Source organism: Carex rostrata, chromosome 13 (genome assembly GCF_964058835.1).
Source record: "Carex rostrata chromosome 13, lpCarRost1.2, whole genome shotgun sequence".
NCBI classification, from domain to species: Eukaryota; Viridiplantae; Streptophyta; class Magnoliopsida; order Poales; family Cyperaceae; genus Carex; species Carex rostrata.
In genome coordinates, this window is record NC_135930.1 from 9,959,001 (window position 1) to 9,977,451 (window position 18,451).

At 33.0% G+C, this 18,451-nt stretch overlaps 2 protein-coding genes across 4 annotated transcripts; both read right to left on the reverse strand.

Moving 5' to 3' along the window:
- Positions 1–406: 406 nt before the first annotated feature.
- On the reverse strand, positions 407–4,157 carry LOC144564641 (cytochrome P450 704C1-like). 3 transcript variants are annotated; one of them, XM_078314243.1, is made up of 7 exons: positions 3,919–4,157; positions 2,678–3,039; positions 2,386–2,601; positions 1,973–2,257; positions 1,542–1,880; positions 1,256–1,459; positions 407–783 (listed from the first exon to the last, which is right to left on the reverse strand). In XM_078314243.1, exons 2-7 carry the CDS (start codon positions 2,990–2,992, stop codon positions 604–606), a joined length of 1,539 nt encoding a protein of 512 aa, XP_078170369.1. In that variant the 5' UTR covers positions 2,993–3,039; positions 3,919–4,157; the 3' UTR covers positions 407–603. The 3 variants fall into 3 exon arrangements, with proteins under 3 accessions (XP_078170369.1, XP_078170370.1, XP_078170368.1); XM_078314244.1 differs by having other exon boundaries at positions 1,542–1,703; positions 2,678–3,076; positions 3,919–4,129; XM_078314242.1 differs by having other exon boundaries at positions 2,678–3,076; positions 3,919–4,128.
- A 2,843-nt stretch (positions 4,158–7,000) lies between these two features.
- Positions 7,001–11,084, reverse strand: NPC6 (non-specific phospholipase C6). The gene is made up of 6 exons (XM_078314121.1): positions 10,703–11,084; positions 9,935–10,194; positions 9,340–9,537; positions 8,105–8,406; positions 7,748–7,924; positions 7,001–7,520 (listed from the first exon to the last, which is right to left on the reverse strand). The coding sequence occupies exons 1-6, from the start codon at positions 11,006–11,008 to the stop codon at positions 7,228–7,230; spliced, it is 1,536 nt and encodes a 511-aa protein (XP_078170247.1). The 5' UTR covers positions 11,009–11,084; the 3' UTR covers positions 7,001–7,227.
- Between the last annotated feature and the right edge of the window lie 7,367 nt (positions 11,085–18,451).

Genomic DNA, 18,451 nt, shown 5'->3' on the forward strand with positions numbered 1-18,451 from the left:
CATGGATCATATATCCAACGCTCCCTACATTATAGACGGATGAGACAAAATTCATTAACTCAAAAGATGCTCTTTTGAGTTGATGCATACGATGCAGACTCCAACTGCAACAAACAATTCCCGACACACCTCCTTTAGCATTTTTTTTGCCGAGGTCTTAGGACACCTCTATCTCTGAATTAAGCTTCCTTAGCTTTTACCCATATATTAAGACAAACTAAATATGAGCTCCTTAGTGCAAATAATGATTTCATGTATTGCCGAACGGCCCCACTAGAACCTAGCTGCCATGACAAAACATGGTCATGGGTCAAGGTGACTGGAGAGTTCCTTTCTACTGTCTTTTCTCGTTTTCTTTCAAGTTGTAGTTGTAATTGAAGAAGAGAATGGAAAAGTGAGATCCCTAGACACAAATTTGCAACCATTTTTTGTACAAAGGAAACAGTGAGATTCATAGTTGCAACCATTTTATGTTCAAATCAATAGGAGCTTACTCAGTTCTTTAACTTGTTTTCTTACAAAAATTACCGTGGTTTTGGATATCTAGTTTGGGCCCACCATAACTCCCCAACTATCAAATTACTTGACAAATAAAATGCCTTTTCATCTATGCATGGCACAAAGATGAAGTCCTCCATCAATTTGAAGTGTCATCATTGTTCTACATTTGACATCTCTCCTTGAATCCCACATTTCAAACTTGAAGAAATACAATAGAGTAGCTGCCACAATTTTTATCTGCCTATAGGCAAATTCTTTTCCCAAGCAAACACGAGGTCCAGCCTAGAAAACAAAACGAGTTTACTAATTACAAAATTTAGAACTCAAATGATACTGTTGCGATATGAAATATGTACTCAAACTTAAATAGTGAACACCGGCCCATACTATGGCTCAATATCTTCAATTGCACAGTCCAAGCAGTCGATCCGAACCGCTCAACGTTATCTCGATATGAAAATGTACATAGAGAGCAAATTTTACATTTTTTAGATTCTTTTTACTATTTTTGAAATAGGTAGAAAATCAATCTAAAGATTGTCGACCATTAGAAAGTAGTGATTTTCTACCTATCCAAAAAATAGTAATAATTATAAAAAATATAAAATTCAGTCAACATAAAAAAATTTCATATGGAGATCATGTTGAGTGGTTCTGATTGACCATATGGGCTTCGGAAACGGAAATATGGAGTCATAGTACGGACCGGCGTGCGCTATGCATAGTACTGTAGCCTCACTCCAAAATAAAGTACCTGAAATGCAGTAAACTTGAAAGGGCTTTCTGGCATGAAGATGCCATCATTGTCAAGCCATCTCTCGGGTCGAAATTCATCTGCATCATCTCCCCACAGAAACTCCATTCTGCCCATAGGATAAGGTTGGTAATTCACCATATCACCTCTATTTATATCAAAACCATCTGGTAATGTGTCGTCAGAGAAACAGCACTTTACATCCTACAAGAATGGACGATAAAACTATTTGTTTTAGGCGCGCAGTGGATATAATTATGAACAAAAAGGATGTTTAAGTTCTTACAATAGGAACTGCAGGATAAAGCCTCAGAGTCTCTGTAACAGCTGCATGGAGATACTGCATGCTGCTGATCACTTCTTCAGTTAAATAATTCCCAAAGTCATCAATTTTAACCTTTTTTTCTTGCAATTTTGTTGCTGATCGCACTTCTCTTGCAACCTTATCCTGTAAATGTGGATGCTTGCACATCATATAGAAAAACCATGACAGGGTCCCAGCTGTGGTGTCCTTCCCCGCAATCATGAAATTCAAGATAATATCTCTGAGATACTTACTATCAATACCACTACCAGGTTTTTCTTTTTCTAGGAGAAATCTGGACAAAATATCTTCCTTCTCCAGCTGTAACGAAGAAACAGATGCACAAATCAATTTTTAGAGGCTTCCACGATTTACTGTTTATTTGTAAATAAGTAAATATAGTGTACACTTACCATATCTTGCCCTTGCTCAGTCATTTGCTTGGTTTTTCTATCGATCACCATATATACAAAATCATCTATCAATTGGAGGTTCTTCTTCATTGTTGCCTCTAAACCAATATTCAAAAACCTCTTAACTTTCCAGAATATGTCAAAGTAGCGATATAAAATCTGACAACTGGCCTCGTCAAAAGCTTTTGAGAATGCCTTGCCCTTTTCTAGCCCAGACAACACACCCAATTCAACACCAAATCCAATTTTGAATATTGAATCCATACTGGATTTCATCATCAAATCCTAAAAATGCCATATTTAAAAATTAAAACAAAAGATGAAAAAAGAAAGAGAACAATATGCTGAAATGATGAATAGCTCTATATTGCTACAAGAAATTAAGAACAAAAAAAAATATGGACAACAATTACTTGGATATCCATCACTTGATTAGAAGAGGCTAAGTCTGATATTATCTCAGTAAGCCTCATTGCTGAGTTCCTAAACACTTGACTGCTGTAATCTCTTAGCATCTTTGTAGAAAATTCAAAACTAGCAATCTTTCTTTGTTGTCTCCACTTTTCCCCATCCACGGCGAATATCCCATCCCCTAATAAGTCGCTCATCACCTCATAAGTCAGATCTCCCTGCAGGTCATTCCAATTCAATTTTACAAATTACAAATACAATTGCAAAGTTTGAAACTTTATGGTCTAGAGGTACCTTTCCATAGTTTGCGAAGTTGGTTTTGAGGATATACTCCACGTTGGCAGGATCAACAGTGTAGATATAGTTGCCAAAGGGGGTGAGAATGCGAAAAGTCTTGTACTTTTTGGAGAGGCTGGTTTGATACTCTGAAAATCTGTGCAAATTGAAGAGGGTGTGAAAAATTGTACCAGCAATTGGTGGATAATTTTGCTTCCTTCTTGAATGGAGCAACAAGCGCCTAGTGATGAAGAGGGAAATCAGCAGAGCAACAAAAGCTGGGGCAAAAAGCGAGGTTGGAATTGAAAAAATGGTTGTCGAAAAGGAATCCATGGTTGACTTGGGGTTTTTTTTGCTTATGGTTAAATCCAGTGGCGAAGCTAGGAATTCAATCAAGGGTAGGGTAGGCAAGCATAACTATATAAATAGTTGTAAAAAAAAATTAACATAAATAAACATCAAAGGTTTCAACTAAGTCAAAAGTTTATAAATTCAAAGAAAAAATTAGAGTAGTATCTGTCCATTCTCTATTAACAAATTCAAAGAAAAAATTAGAGTTACCTAACAAATTGAACAAGATCTCATACCAAAGGGACTTTAAATCTTACAATATCTAATAAATTTTGCTTTAGACAGTAAATGGAAAGCAAATGGTAAAAAAAAACTTGACCTGATCCGATTTGATTCGCAAAATTTCAGCTTGTTTGAATTTTGGATACAGAAAAAATGCTATGTTTAAGTGACAAAGAAAATTAACCAGGAGAAAAAATATTACAAATAGTATAGCATATTTTTATGATCCAATTTCTTTGAGATATTGTTGTAATTAAATATGTTCTAAATGGAAAACCAATATTATCCCCTGAATGAGTTAAAGGTAGTGATTATTCTAACAGGTATTTTATGCAACATTCAAGTCGTATAAAAGGCAAAAAAATATTGGTAAAGAGCAGTACCAGTACAGCCGCCTTACATACTGGCTAGATGATTATTCAATAATCAAGTTTACAAGATTAGTACCACTGTACCACCATGACAAAGAATACCATCAAGACATCATAATAAAACATGTTCGCAATAATCAGAAGCTTATTCTATATATTATCATATACACTTACCTTTTTTTTTCAAAAACCCAATAACCAATAAGTAGACAGAAAATGATAACCATGAGTCGAAGCAATTCTAAATTTCTAATCATCTGATTCAGACATTCAGTTCTAAGCAAGATTAACAAGAAATTTCGGAATTTGATTTACCGGCAGCGGCTGGCTTGGCGGCTAGGGTTAGCGGCAACGGCGCTGGGCACAGGCTGACAGGCGGGCTAGGCGGCTGGCACAGGCGGAGGTGGGGTGGCGGAGCGGAGGCGGTGGCTCTTCTTCGCGCAGCGCAGGCGCGGGCGGAGGCGCGGAGCCGGTCTTCTCCTTCGCGCAGGGGCTTTTTTTCCCTTTTCTCTTCCTTCGCACAGGGGCCTTCTCTTCTGAGTTGTTCTTTTTTTTTCTCTGGGATTCAGTTATTGGGTTTGAGGCGGGGTAGACAGAATTAATTATTTGAAGTAGGCAAGTCCAGTTCAAATAAAAAAGGGGGAATTTCATGTATCCCCCTCAAAAACTTCGAAATTATGTATTTCCCCTCTAAAATTCATAATATCATATTTACCCTTCTAAATTTTCAAAACTCACAAATTTACCCAATTAACTAAAAACTAAATTTAATTGTATTTAATATTCTATAAAACATAATTAATCAACATAATTAGTGATATATCCTTCCCCTTCCTTCTTCCAGTGAGTTTGAGTAGTCAACATTTACACCAAAAAAGCTACACATAGTTCAGTGCTTGGTTCTTAATTATGTTTTATATTTTTCTATTTCCACAAACTTGTCTTTTCTTAAAGCATAAATTTGGATATAGACTATAGAGCGTGGAGGAGCAGTCAGCAGTACATTAGTTTCTTTTAATTTTAATAAGGATAAAATGAGAATTATAAATTTAAAATTAATCAAACAACTAATGAATTGAGTAAATACGTGAGTTATAACTTTGAAGAGTAAATATGATATTACAATTTTTTGAGGGGAAATATGTAATATTGAAGTTTATAAAGGGTTTACATGAATTCCCCCATTAAAATATTAGCGGGAATCAAGATAAATTATAAGAAAATTTCTGAACAGAAGATAAGACTGAGTGACAATGATAGGAGTTGGCTTACCCTGACCCCGGGACCCACCAACAGCTGACAAGAGGACCTGGAACCCCGAATCCATGGGGCCCACTGCCACACCTGTTGGCTATTGCCTATTGGAGATTTTAAAAGCCTCCATGTTTTTCTTTTTAGAATGAATAGAAAAAAGGAAAGATTTTTTTATAGGTTTCCTACTCCATCCTAATAAAATAAAAATTGAGCTTTCCTCTTTGATCTTTTCATTTGCATCCTAAGTAATCTATGGAGTCTTTTGTTAATACGTTTTAATTTATCTTTGACCAATCTCCAATTAGTACGTTGATAGCTTTTAGAATAAATTAATTAATTGACACAGACCATTCACAATTTACAACTTGCCAAGGATAAACCTGAATGGCAAGGCACTAAATTCAATCAAAAAGAGGTATTTAAGAAATATTAGAGAGGCTGTCGTCCCTGATTTTTTTTTTATATTTTTGTTGTTGTATTATGCTATAAAAGAAGTGTAAACACTTAGATAAGTAATAAAATGTTAAATGTTAATTAATTAATTGGTTTACATTCTCTATTTTGCATTTTGGAAAGTTGAACATATGTTGCTATTGTGTACAACTTTCCCAAAAAAATTGGTCAAGCTCTCCATCTGCAATTGGCCTATTCTATATATGGTGGATTTGTAGCTGGTGCTTGATATATTTAAATCTTAATTAAGTCCTCAATTTGTTCCTGCACAAGATTGCTAATAAATGGGAACTTTGCCATGTTAAATTACAAACTAGAGTAGAACTAGGGTGTTTTAAGCTCACCAAAGTGTTTGGTAAGCTTAACTCCAAAACTCATCAAATCGGTTTCAAATGACAAATCCGAACGTTGAAATCTTTCAATCTTACGAGTAATGCGTCTACATGTGAAAATTTTAAACATTCAAATTAATTTAGTATAAAGTCAAGTGGTCAAAAAACGTTCAAAAAATTAATGCACTAAAATTAATTTATTAACCTTCTAATTTTGACCCATTGACTTTATACTAAATTAATTCGAATGTTTAAAATTTTCACATGTAAATGCATCACTCGTATGGTAGGCGGGTTCCAACGGTTCAGATTCGTCATTTGATACTGATTTGATGGGTTTTGGAGTTAAGCTCACCAAATATTTTGGTGAGCTTAAGAACACCCTAGTTCTACTCAACTATGAATATCATCCTATGCATTCCAAAATCTAAAATTTTTGTTTCCTCTTTAGGTTTTGTTTGGTAACAATTGTAATGGAAATGTGCCACTGCCATGTATACTGTATAGGTTCAAATGTGGATAATTTTCGTGCTGTCATAACAAATCAGAAAATGCCACTTTTGGGGGTTTTGTTGGCTCTTGTGAAGTACTTAATACATGCCATTTTTGTTGTCCTGCTCTTACTTAGCATAATTATATACTTAAGAATGACCAGCCCCCCCCCCCCCCCCCCCCCCCCCCCCACCACCACCACCACCACCACCACCACCACCACCTCACCACACACACACTGCTTCTGTATGAAGCTTTAAGTAACGTGCAAGTAGCAATTTCTTGGTATTGTGGATTGGAATTTGGAGGAACATAAAACACCAATACACCATTCATTACATGATTTCAGAATTGATTACAAGTTGTTTCAATATTTGTCGAGAAATTGTTCTGCGGGGGACATAATATCAATTTTATAATTATTTTTACAATAATTGCTTATCATCTTCAATGTTCGTGATTTTCTGGCATAGTTTCCCCTCTAACCTAATGAAATTTGACCATATAATTTTTGCATGGACAAAGTCATGTGTATTTAAAGGTTCTTTCAACATCTCTAGAACTTCCTCTTTATCTTCCACTTGATGAAATTAATTTATTTGCTCATTCTCTCTGTCAAATTGATAAAACTGTCAGTCGGATAAGGATTGTTGTCAGATCCTATTGGACCCATTGACCATGCTCAAATTGCCATCTGTAGATAAGAAAGATGCACTGCCCAGAGTAACATGCCATCCATGAATGTTGCAATTCTAGTTTCCTGGATACCAGTAAGTGGTACCGTTACTCAGCAGGATGTTACTCTTTTGCAATTGATTTGTTTTGAGAATGGAACTAGTTAAATGCAACAGGCCGTTTCCTTTTCATGCTTTGTCAACAATGGTTGAGAAATTATATAACAAAATATAAGAGATACATTCTTCTGTAGCTTGCGCTTGTGATTCCTAGTATTCTACATACATCAATCTTATCAATGGAATAATATGGTCTGAAAAAGTAAGGAAAAAGGGGAAGAAAAAAATATACTACATGTAATGGCATGTTACTTGAGGGTATATATGCAAAATGGGGTACTTGAACATCCTATAGAATATTATGGGTTTGTGTTTTTTGAGGTGAGAGAAGGTCTCATATCTACAATGGCCGATTCATGGGCACCCAATCTGATAGCTTGTTTGCTAGCTTGGAAATATCTAGAAACAGCCCGCTTTATATATGTGTCGGCCTCTTTTACTGTCATTTTCTTTTTTGTCTCTGTAAAACTACTCAGGAAATAATCTCCACTTAGGATTGATGCGAGCTCAACCAGTTCAGCTTGAAATTCAGAGAGCCAGCTGTCCTCTTTTGATTGGTTGGTCCTTAAAGAAACCACCTCTGGTAGCACAACTGCAACATATTGTCCCAAATTTATATTATAGGCAAGCAGTACATGCTTCAATGTATGGTACCAAGCTCCTATTGATTTGGTACATGATTGGTCTTGAATATGATCTAAAACCATCAAATTTCTGCTTGCTCATGGACTAATGACGTTACAATTTGAACCTATTTAAATAAATAAAGTATGTTATAAAAAAAAATAACAAACAAAACCATGAAAAATGAAATGCTACCTGGGCAGTCGGTACGAGGTGATGCCAACTCAGAGAAAAGCTGGTCAAAGGTCCCAGCCCAAGCATCTCTTTTGGTCAAATAGTCTGAAGATAGATTATACAACCTCTTAATAGTTGCTGGTATGGATGAGTGCTCGTACTCTGAGGTCGGTGTGGGCCCATTTGGCCTACTTACGACTGTATTAGGCCAGTTTAAAGAAAGAAAATATCAATGCATTAGACAATTTGAAAATTGGAAGTTAGTGCACTCATAACATCAAATGTTTACTGGAATCAGTCAAGTTATTGAGCTATTTACTGTACCAGTCATACTGGCTTAGTAAGATACTGGGACAGCATGGCATATTTGTCAATTACCTGTTCCTTTCTTGATCCAAGGAGAAATCATGATAGTTGGGATTCGCACTCCAAGCCGGTCAAATTTGAAAAAAAATGGTTCCGGACCCGTTAATCCATCAGGATTGGGCACGCCTGTATAAGGTGTTGCCACATGGTCATAGAATCCCCCGTGCTCATCATAAGTAATTAGCAGCAAAGTCTCATTCCACTGGGGTCCATTCCTCAGTGTCTCATATACCTCTTTGACCAGCCTCTGACCATTCGCTACATCATGGGCAGGATGATCATCGTCAGCAGGAAATCCAGATAGGTCAAAGTATCTATCAACCAATCAATAATATACTTTGTTAATGACCTTTGGTGGTTGTTGGTTCTTTTTTTATTTTTGAAAGCTGCACCGAAAATTTTACTGAGGTCACACTAGCGTAAAAATGCATACAATAAATTATGTGTTGCTAACAACCAACACACTCTTTAGTTATTGTGGAAAAACACCCATACAACAAATTCATGCTGACTTAGCCAAATCAATTCATAGCAAATTTATTTTAAGGTTGTCAATTTGGTCAGTTTGGTTCAAACCGAATTAAATTTTCCCAACCAAACTTTTATTAAGTTTGCATAGAAATAAACCGAACCGACCAAATAATTTGATTAACCAAAGTACATAGCCGAACCAAATAAATTGAACTTTTAATTCATTTAGTTCAGTTAAACCAAATTACTATTAGACTTAAAATATAACTAATTATAGAAGTATTATCTTGATAATTTGTGCATTTATATGTATGAGATTACAACGCTAACATAATATGTACTATATTTCAGTTCATTTGGTTTGTTCAGTTTATTTGGTTTTTATTGTCAAAACCAAACTGTAATTAAAAAACTGGACTATCATATTTTTTAAACTGAATCGAACCAAATAAACCGAAAAAACCTAACTGTTTTATCTAAAATATATTTGATTCAGTAAGAAACAAAAAAGCCAAACCATTTGGACACCCCTACTAAAGACCCAAGGTTCCAACTCCACTTATTTGATTTCAGTTCAGTTGGCATACAACAGTAGTTCACTATTAGAGGGGCAAATTTGTCAACAATGAACCAAACATATCCTTAGCCACCATATTACCCTAACATACTTAGCATTTGATTGTTATCTGCAAGTATTTGGTTGTCATTTGCATACTGAGAAAGCTACATTGCAAAATTAAATAAGTTGTCATACAGTTTCTTGTCATTCACATTACCTTGGCTCAATCACGCTTAGGCTAGGCAATTTCCCGCTTTTAACATGGTCTTTAAATTTCTCATAGAAGTTGTATTTAGAGATGTACTTCAGCTTGCGTAGGTTGCGGTAAAAAAGTGTGGTAGGAATATTTCTGAAGTAGATGGAGAAGTCGAGGCCGTTCTCTCTGAGAGAATCAAAGATGGTCTTTTGTGGATAACTGTAACAAGTAATTTCTATTAGCATTCAGTACCCAAATATTTCCAAAACAAAAGATCAACCATTTCTGATAAGCCATTTTAACTTGTCTATTTTACAAGTAGTAAACCAAAATGTCATGACCGGTTTCTTTTATTAGTGGCAATCCTTATCAGGGGTCAGAACATTAGTACATTGTGTCTATTAAGTTCTGAGTGCCTCTATTTTCTTGTATGGTCTACTGAAGCCCCAAAAGGCTACCTCCTGGAACAGGTATATGTCATATAAAATTACCAATTCAAGACAGCATGTCTCCATTTGCCTCCCAATTTATCTGATTTCTTTTTTTTGTGTTTTTGGTTCACTGCAGCTATGTTACCTTAAATATTTAGTACTGTAAGAATTCCGTTTAAACTTACCCGCGAATGAGATTCCATTTGTCATTACCAATAGCACCATGAGAGGTAGCAGAGTAGACGAAGAGACGGTTGGGCTGTGTCGGACCCGGTATGGAGGAGAACCACCGATCAAATACTGCAAATTCTTGTACAAGAGAAGCGAATACAGGTATGTTTTGCGGGTTGAAGCCTGACATGACCGTGTCCGATAAGTCATTTGAGATGCTCATGGCCTGTTGCACGAAGCCTAACATTGAGGGCACCCGGCCAGACCCAAAAACCTTCATGTTTGATTGAAATGGTAAGAAGCAGTAATAAGACATACAACATTGAAATTTGAAAGCAACAAAAAATAACCTTTCACAAGTTGTTAATAGATAATTAATGTCCTACTACATAGCACAAGGAGATTTGGGATTTTTGTTGCTCAGCAGGTTATGCACAATTATTCAATAAAATGTCTAAAATAACCGATTCCTTTGGGCTTTTCATTTTTACGGATAAGTCATTAATTGTAAATGGAATTGACAAACTTCAGTTATATTCAGGCTTGAAGACAGTTTTAACAAAAATCAACCCAACCAAAACATATGGGAAATCACCAATAATTGATTGATGCGATTTTTTTTATAGGTCTTGAAGTTGGCATAAAACAAGTATGAATGCCATGGTGTTATTTAAAGAGAACAGCAATTAATAATAGAACATAAAAATCAGTTGCATTTTATTTTGTACTTATAATACAAGATGAAAAACGAAAATTTCAAATTAAGCACAACAAATACATGCCTGTTGGAAGACATCCTCAAAGTTGTGACCCGGATCCGAATTCACATAAGCGGCATCGTCTGATACGCAGACGAAATGCGGGTTCGGGTCCTTGGTGGAGTTCGGGTTGCATTCGTCGCCCGTTAACCCGTCAATTGCAGGGTTCACCGACCTCTTCATCCAACCAAGCATGTGGTCGAAGGACCGGTTCTCTAGTACCAACACCACGACTGCCTTAATTGGTTGTTTTGCGCCATTGATGGAACCAGAGGTAATGGCGAGAATTAGAAAGAGAAGTGAGAGATTGAAGTGATTGGTACCTCGCATTCTCTGTGTGTGGTTTCAAGGAGAAGGGGGCAAGAGCAGAGAGTTGAGACTAGTGGAACTGTACTGGAAGGAAGAGACAGGGACAGTGAGGTCAACTTTTAAGAAGAAACGAAGGATTTAATTATGCTTTTGTGAAGATATTGAGGGATTATTCTGTTATTGGGTAAATAACAGACGTCTACAATTACATATAAGCTCATTGAAAAATGTAAATTTCAATTGTTCAAATTGGTAGTTGCAATGTATGCGTTGCATTAAATGGTATATGTTGTTATGTTACCTACCACTATAATAGAATGTCTTTGTAGAATTCTACATTTTATTACTAAAATACCACCTAAAAAGTAAAATGAGCTGAATGCCTGAATCCTTCCCCTCATTCATCCAGAGAAATTTTGATTCATGTGATTGTATCATACAAAAGTTATTAGAATGTAAATTAAAACAATGAAGAAGAACAGAAAACCAATTAATCTGTTTATTTTATTTTATTCCTACGTCTAGGAAAATGGTTCAAGTGGTATAAATTATTTTGTGGTATTTGACATCTAAGCTGTTTTCAGTAATAAAAAAATTCATGAACGTTCTTAAAATTTTAAATCGGTTTGTTAGCTTTATTTTCATGAACGTCCTTAACAATATCTTAGCTTAATAATTTCAATAATATTATTTTCAAATCAATTCACGTGCGGATGAAAATTTAAAAAAATATGTTAGATATGTGTTTTACATAGAAGAATTAATCATATCATACAATTTAAATATTGTTTAGTGATGTATCAAGACCTATTAATTTCTTCTTTAAAAAAAGACTTGTAAATTTCACACCATTAAAAAAAATTACTTGATATAAATGATAAAAAAATTCTAACAAACTCCATCATTTTGTATAAATATAGTAACCGTGTAGACATGCCATAGCATTGAATATCAAATTTAAATTTAATGCTTGTCAAATTAGGTAAGTAATTTTTAAGCCATCTCTCTTCATCTCTTAATTAGCCCACTAAAAAGCTAATTCGGATCACTCTGTTACTGCACGCACAATTATTATTCCATACCGTATTTTAACTTTGACACAAATTTCAAAAACGAAACTCCTATATCTAAATTGGCACCAAATTCCAATCGCTCGACTGAAAGATTGCCACCTCATATTATACTCAGTCCTGGGATGATATGGATTCCCAAAAAGGAGACTATTTCAAAAGTTGAATTTAAGAACTTGTTCTAATTGAAGCGTTAACACTTAGCAGACATGTTACTATAATACTATTCAGTTGTTTACTTTTTTTCTCTTTTTTTTTCTTTGCTAACTAATTGTTCTGTGCCATGTTAATTATGGAGCTCGATTTGTTATTAGAATGGGGTTCTGTGGTTGGTCCACGCGATCTGAAAAGAAGACGCCAAAGAAAGATGTGCTGGAGCCTGGAGCCTGGAGCCTGTAGTGATGTGCGGCTTGTAGTGTTGTACAGTTGTACTGTCTTCTTCGCCATTTCACATGCGCCACGACTAAGAAACCTCTTTCGAGGGCAACTTTGATTCAATTGCAAGTTCCAACTTGTGACTTGTAAATTGTAATACAATTCCAAGAAGAGAAATAATAATTGTAACTCGTAAGTCGTAAACGCCAATATATATATAAACGAACTTCGATTTTCACAAGTCGTAACTTTCCGGATCGGTTAGGAAACCAACAATATTTCAATCAATATTAAAATCATGGACTTCGTATATAGTTAGCTTAAGATTCGGTACTATTTAGATGAGTAAAATTATGGTGCGTTGTGTTTATTAAGAAAATTTGATTTTAAATAACGAATTTAAATTGTTGAAATCAATTTATTTTTTTTGAATAGTGTGTGTATGTTTAAGAATTTTTTTAATACAAAGGTCAAGCTGCAAAAAGATTAAAAAATTTAAATAATTCTACTATATTTATTTTTATTATTTTTTTGACGTTTTGACTTTATAATACTAAATGAATTTAAAATTTACATGTAGACACATTTATATATCGTGAAGTAAATCAATTTTAACAATTTAGATTCGTTGTGTGAAGTCAATTCAATTCATTTTAAAGTTATATTTATCAAACTTTCTGAATGAGCATAGCACACATTAATTTTATTCTATTAAGATAATACTGAACGATCAAGAAAACAGTGCAGCGTAATTATCTCTTTAAAATTGTAAGACTCAATTAGTGTTTATCTTTTTTTACTTTCATTGTGCAGTTTGGTGATTACACTGTTGTATCTTTCTTGACTTAGTATTTATTCTTTAAGGATAATATATACTTAATTTAATTTAAGCTCCGCTAAGAAGATTGGATTGGACAACAAAATCTAGAGATAAAAACTTAACTATGCTGAACAAAATGCATAAGTTATGGAGAGATTTAGCCTTAAAATTTCAACAAGTTTGAATTTTGAAGTTTTGGATTTCTACTGTTACAATATTTGGTCAATTGTGTAATGGTTGTATTCAGGCAGTCGCAATCTCAGATTTATTTTACCATACTTTCAAATAAATATAAAAATTGATAAAATTAAAACGGTAAAGTAATATTCATGATTTTTATGATTCAACATCCAATCAGTATCTCATGTTAATCATGAATCATGTCTTGATGCTTTTCTTTGACAATCATATTAATATAACAATTAAACCTGTGAACATCTCAAACAAAATAAAAAATATATAAAATTCAATATTTATATATTTTACAAATTAATCAAATAAAACAACAGATTACTTACAACAATACTAATGTCTATGAAAAAAATTAAAAATATTACAAATCAGCCAGTTATATCATATCTACTATTTTTAATTATATACTAATTTGAACTCTTTTTAGACAGCTCTCTTCTAAATTTTTTAAATGGTTTAAAAAAAAGTTGGGAGGTTCTGAGATGAAGAATTATGCGAGTGTTTTTTTTTTCATTCTTGCATATCACATTTTTTTTCTTTGACCCAAGCCTTTTCTCTGTTGAATATTTTTCCGATATTTGTTGATAACTAGTGATGTCAATAGTACTTTTTTTCAGTTTTTACTCAACACATACCGTATTCGATAAGACGAGTATAAATAATATTTTTTTCCCGTTTAGCTTGTCGGGTTATCAAAAAGGAGAAAGATAATTTTTTTTTTTGTTAATATAATGGATAAAAATACAGATAAAGACTATTTCTAATTATCGGTTATCCTATATGATAATAATTGTAAGAAAAATTATATATATAGATATATATTTATATAGAAATGATAAATGATATTATATAATTTTATTTATGAATTTATTTGATACACTATTTTACTTGTTTACATGATTTGTATCCAATAAAATAGATACAAATAAGATTTTTTTTTTTAATTTATCGACTAGAACAAGAGTAAAAAAATTATTTATTTTGGTACTCGGTGATGGAAATAAATCCATCCCACTATTTTTTGAAATACACAAATTTCAAAATATGTTGTTTTCTATGTACAAATCTCAAAACAAATAAATGAATGAATTAAAAAAAAATGGAATCCTACGATTCTAAAAAAATCACAGCATATTTGTTTCCCCCGTTGATACTTGATACCCTCTAGAGAACCGAGTGCGTATCCTCTGAGATATCTCAACTTTTGCTTGACCGACGTGTCCGGTGCCTATTTGGGGTGATGTAGGGGTCACTATTATTATGTGTGCTTTGAGATTCGTGCATAACGTATTTAAACGGGCGAGATTTTCCATAAAGTCACGCAAACATTGAGATACCTCAGAGGATACGAATTCCTAGAGAACCGAGCTAGGCATGAAAGTCCATAGTTTTGCGGTTTAACGCGCTGTTATTATAGTTAGGATAATATTACCGACATCACACGCTTCTTCCTTGGAGTTCGTATCCTCTGCATTTGCCGCCCCTACGTCGTACGGACGTATAATGAACTAATTAAAGTAGCACAAAGTAGATCAGATTCCTCGTCAGCTCATATTTTGAGAGATATTTCGGATTTCGGAACAACATAAACAATTTCCCTTCCAATTTTCCACTGTAATTTTTGGAACCGAATCGTCTGCCCCGTGGGCCAGGAAATTCCTGCTTCCAGAGTCACTGCAGAGTAGGTCTCCATATAATCCTAAATCCAAAATCACTTTAACCCTAAACCCTTTAACAGTAACCGGGTCCACCCCGCAGTGACTCTGGGGGCAGGAATTTCCTGCACCTCAAAGAGCAGGAGATATGGTTCCGTAATTTTTACTCAAACAAGATCGATCCTCATATATTTTGAGAGGGGAGAATGTACAAATTGTCCTTCATTTTCAAACCAACAAACAAAATATCCCTCTTCATAAATTATTAACAAAATGCCCTTGTGGGCTCCACTTTCTCCTCCTTTTTTCTTTCCTTCTCACTTCTCCACATTTACTCTTCATCATTTTTATTTGAAATGGAGGATTATGCAACATACCAACAAATATAAAATATATTTCCTTGTTGCATAATCTGTTGTGTTTTATTTAAGAAACAAATCTCCTTATGCAATTTTTTATTTCAAATGGAGGATTATACAACAGACCATAAAATATAAAACACATCGAGATTGGTTTCTTATTTGATGTTGGTGATTAAATTGCTTTCAATGTAAAGATTGTAGTAAAATTATTTATTATTATGTTATTAATATTTTCTACTAGATCCATTTAGTCTGTACCAAATATTATTTTCTTAATATTTTATACTTTTTCATAAAGTTTGTAGGCTTTAGCAGATATTTATTAATTTTTTGTTGTTCATTAAATTGCATTGAAATTGTTTCATGATGTGTTAAATTAGCTCAATGACATGAATTAAAATAAATAGCAACTCCATACATTTTTTGTACCAGTTTGAAATGTGCAGTAAGAGAACAAAATATTGTACCAGAAACAACAATTGAAATTTAAATAGTTGAATTTAACATAACAAGAGTAGTAAAAAGGATGATTAAAAACATGATATAAAAGGATGCATTAAAATAATGATATAAAAACATTTGTTCATGTACGCAGGCTTGAAAAAAATGATATAACAAAAAATAAAAATAAAACATAATAACAACAATAAATGCAAACTTTGTTCCTGCTCTATACAAACCATGAATATTGAGCATTAACAATTAAAAACATAATAACAACAAAAATTACAAAATTTTACTAAATTTCCAGTTTTAGCATGATCTTGTTACGAAGTTCTATCTTTTTTATTTTTTTTAGAAGTTCCATAATAGAAGCTGTTAAGAAGTTCATTTAATAAATTTTCAATTTTGACAATTATGATAATTTATAAAACGAAACTAAATTTACAATCAAATGTTATAAATATGATATATATGATGCATACATCCTATTTTATAAAAAATCTTAAGGTTAGCCTTTATGTGCTGCAAACATAAAGTACAAAATATTAAGAAAATAATATTCATTACAGACTTCATGGATCTAGTAGAAAATATTAATAACATAATAATAAATAATTTTACTACAATCTTTACATTGAAAGCAATTTAATCACCAACATCAAATAAGAAATCAATCTTGATGTGTTTTATATTTGATGGTCTGTTGTATAATCTTCCATTTGAAATAAAAAATTGTATAAGGAGATTGGTTTCTTAAATAAAACACAACATATTATACAACAAAGAAATGTGTTTTATATTTGTTGATATGTTGCATAATCCTTCATTTTAAATATAAATGATGGAGAGTAAATAGGGAGAAGTGAGATGGAGAGGAAAGGGAGGAGAAAGTGGAGCCCACAAGGGCATTTTGTTAATAATTTATGAAGATATGTATTTTGTTTGTTGGTTTGAAAATGAAGAGCAATTTGTACATTCTCCCTTCTGAGAGACGTTTTTGGTTCCACGTGAGACCTCGACATTTTCTTCTTCACTTTTTTTTTTAATGAGAATCGATTTTTGATCTAGTAATAAAAATAATTTTTTTTATAAGAAGTTATATATTTGAAATTCAGAAATAATAATTCTTTGTGAATATTAAATAGTTTGATAGCTTGATCTTCAACTTTCACGTAAAAAAAATTATAATAGCTTAATATTATGAGAAAGATAAACAGTGATGGATCGAGTTTGTTATTTGAAATAAAGTTCGAATTTGCTATTTGAAATTTAGAATCTCCTCTTCAAGCCCCGAAATTAGGGGTGTAAACGGTCGGATACAGATCGAATAGTGGTCTTACCGCATCCGTTATAATTTTTCGGATATAGATACAGATAGTCTCAGTTATGGATACAGATCAGATATTAAATGTTATGGATTGGATATCGGACGGATACGGATATTTTTCATAATTAGCTTGTTGCTTACAAAACATCTATTATATTATTAAAATATTAGTCATTAATTATGTCATAGTGTTATATTGTTCATTAAAATATATATCTATATGGAAATTAATCAATTATTGGTATAATATGCAATTTAATAAATCAATTTAAGAAGGATAAATTTTCCACTAAACTTTGTACTCTGTCATGAATTAGTTATTCAACTTTGATTTATCTTAATCAAGTCACTCAACTTTTTATTTATCCTAAATTAGTCACTCTATAACTTTTTCATCCAAATGCTAATGAAGTATTCTCATCCCATTAGAATTTTGGACGGAATATACTCATTCCGTTAAAATTTTGGACGGAACAAGCATGCATATTCCGTTAGCATTTTGGATGAATGGGCATATTCCGTTAGTATTTTGTATGAAAAAGTTATAGAGTGACTAATTTGAGACAAATAAAAAATTGAGTGACTTGATTGGAATAAATCAAAGTTGAGTGACCAATTTATGACAAAGTACAAAGTTTAGTGACATTTGGAGAAATTTACTCATTTAAGAACATATAGCATATTTGTTGTGGTTTACAAGTGTAAACGGTTAGATACGGATAGTTAAAAATCTTACCGTATCGTTATCCATTATAATTTTTCGGATACGGATACGGATCAGATAATTTAGATAATTTTCTAGATTCAGATCCGAATAAAATTGGATAATATCCGATCCGTTTACACCCCTACCTGAAATGAATGAACTTACTTTAGAGTAGATAACCTTAATTTGTTTAAATATGGGCAAGAAAATTTACAAACTTCGATGTTAAGCTGCAATTTAGCGTGTTGGCATGTAAACAGCAAGTCAATTTGGAATAAAATTTCAAAACAAAACATACTATATATTTATCCGTCATATTATAATGTTTTTCCCACATTCACTGCCTGCTGCTTTCATTCCCTTGTTTGGATATAATGATTGAACTAAAAAAAATTATCATAACGATGTGCAATAAAATTGAAAGCAAAATAATTATTTACATCTCTCATTGACTTGGAGGAATAATATTCAAATTGCACTTGAAGAAAGGAAAGTTTATTATTATGTGATGGT

Bases quoted from the DNA above. Each gene is read 5' to 3' on its own strand.
- LOC144564641 (XM_078314243.1), bottom strand. From the start codon at position 2,992: ATGGATTCCTTTTCGACAACCATTTTTTCAATTCCAACCTCGCTTTTT. The intron at 2,258-2,385 runs GTAATTGTTGTC...TGGCATTTTTAG, and splicing joins ATCAAGTGATGGATATCCAA to GATTTGATGATGAAATCCAG. The intron at 1,460-1,541 runs GTAAGAACTTAA...CCATTCTTGTAG, and splicing joins TTTATCCTGCAGTTCCTATT to GATGTAAAGTGCTGTTTCTC.
- NPC6 (XM_078314121.1), bottom strand. From the start codon at position 11,008: ATGCGAGGTACCAATCACTTCAATCTCTCACTTCTCTTTCTAATTCTC. The intron at 9,538-9,934 runs GTAAGTTTAAAC...TACTTGTTACAG, and splicing joins AAATGGAATCTCATTCGCGG to TTATCCACAAAAGACCATCT. The intron at 7,925-8,104 runs GTAATTGACAAA...GGCCTAATACAG, and splicing joins TTGGATCAAGAAAGGAACAG to TCGTAAGTAGGCCAAATGGG.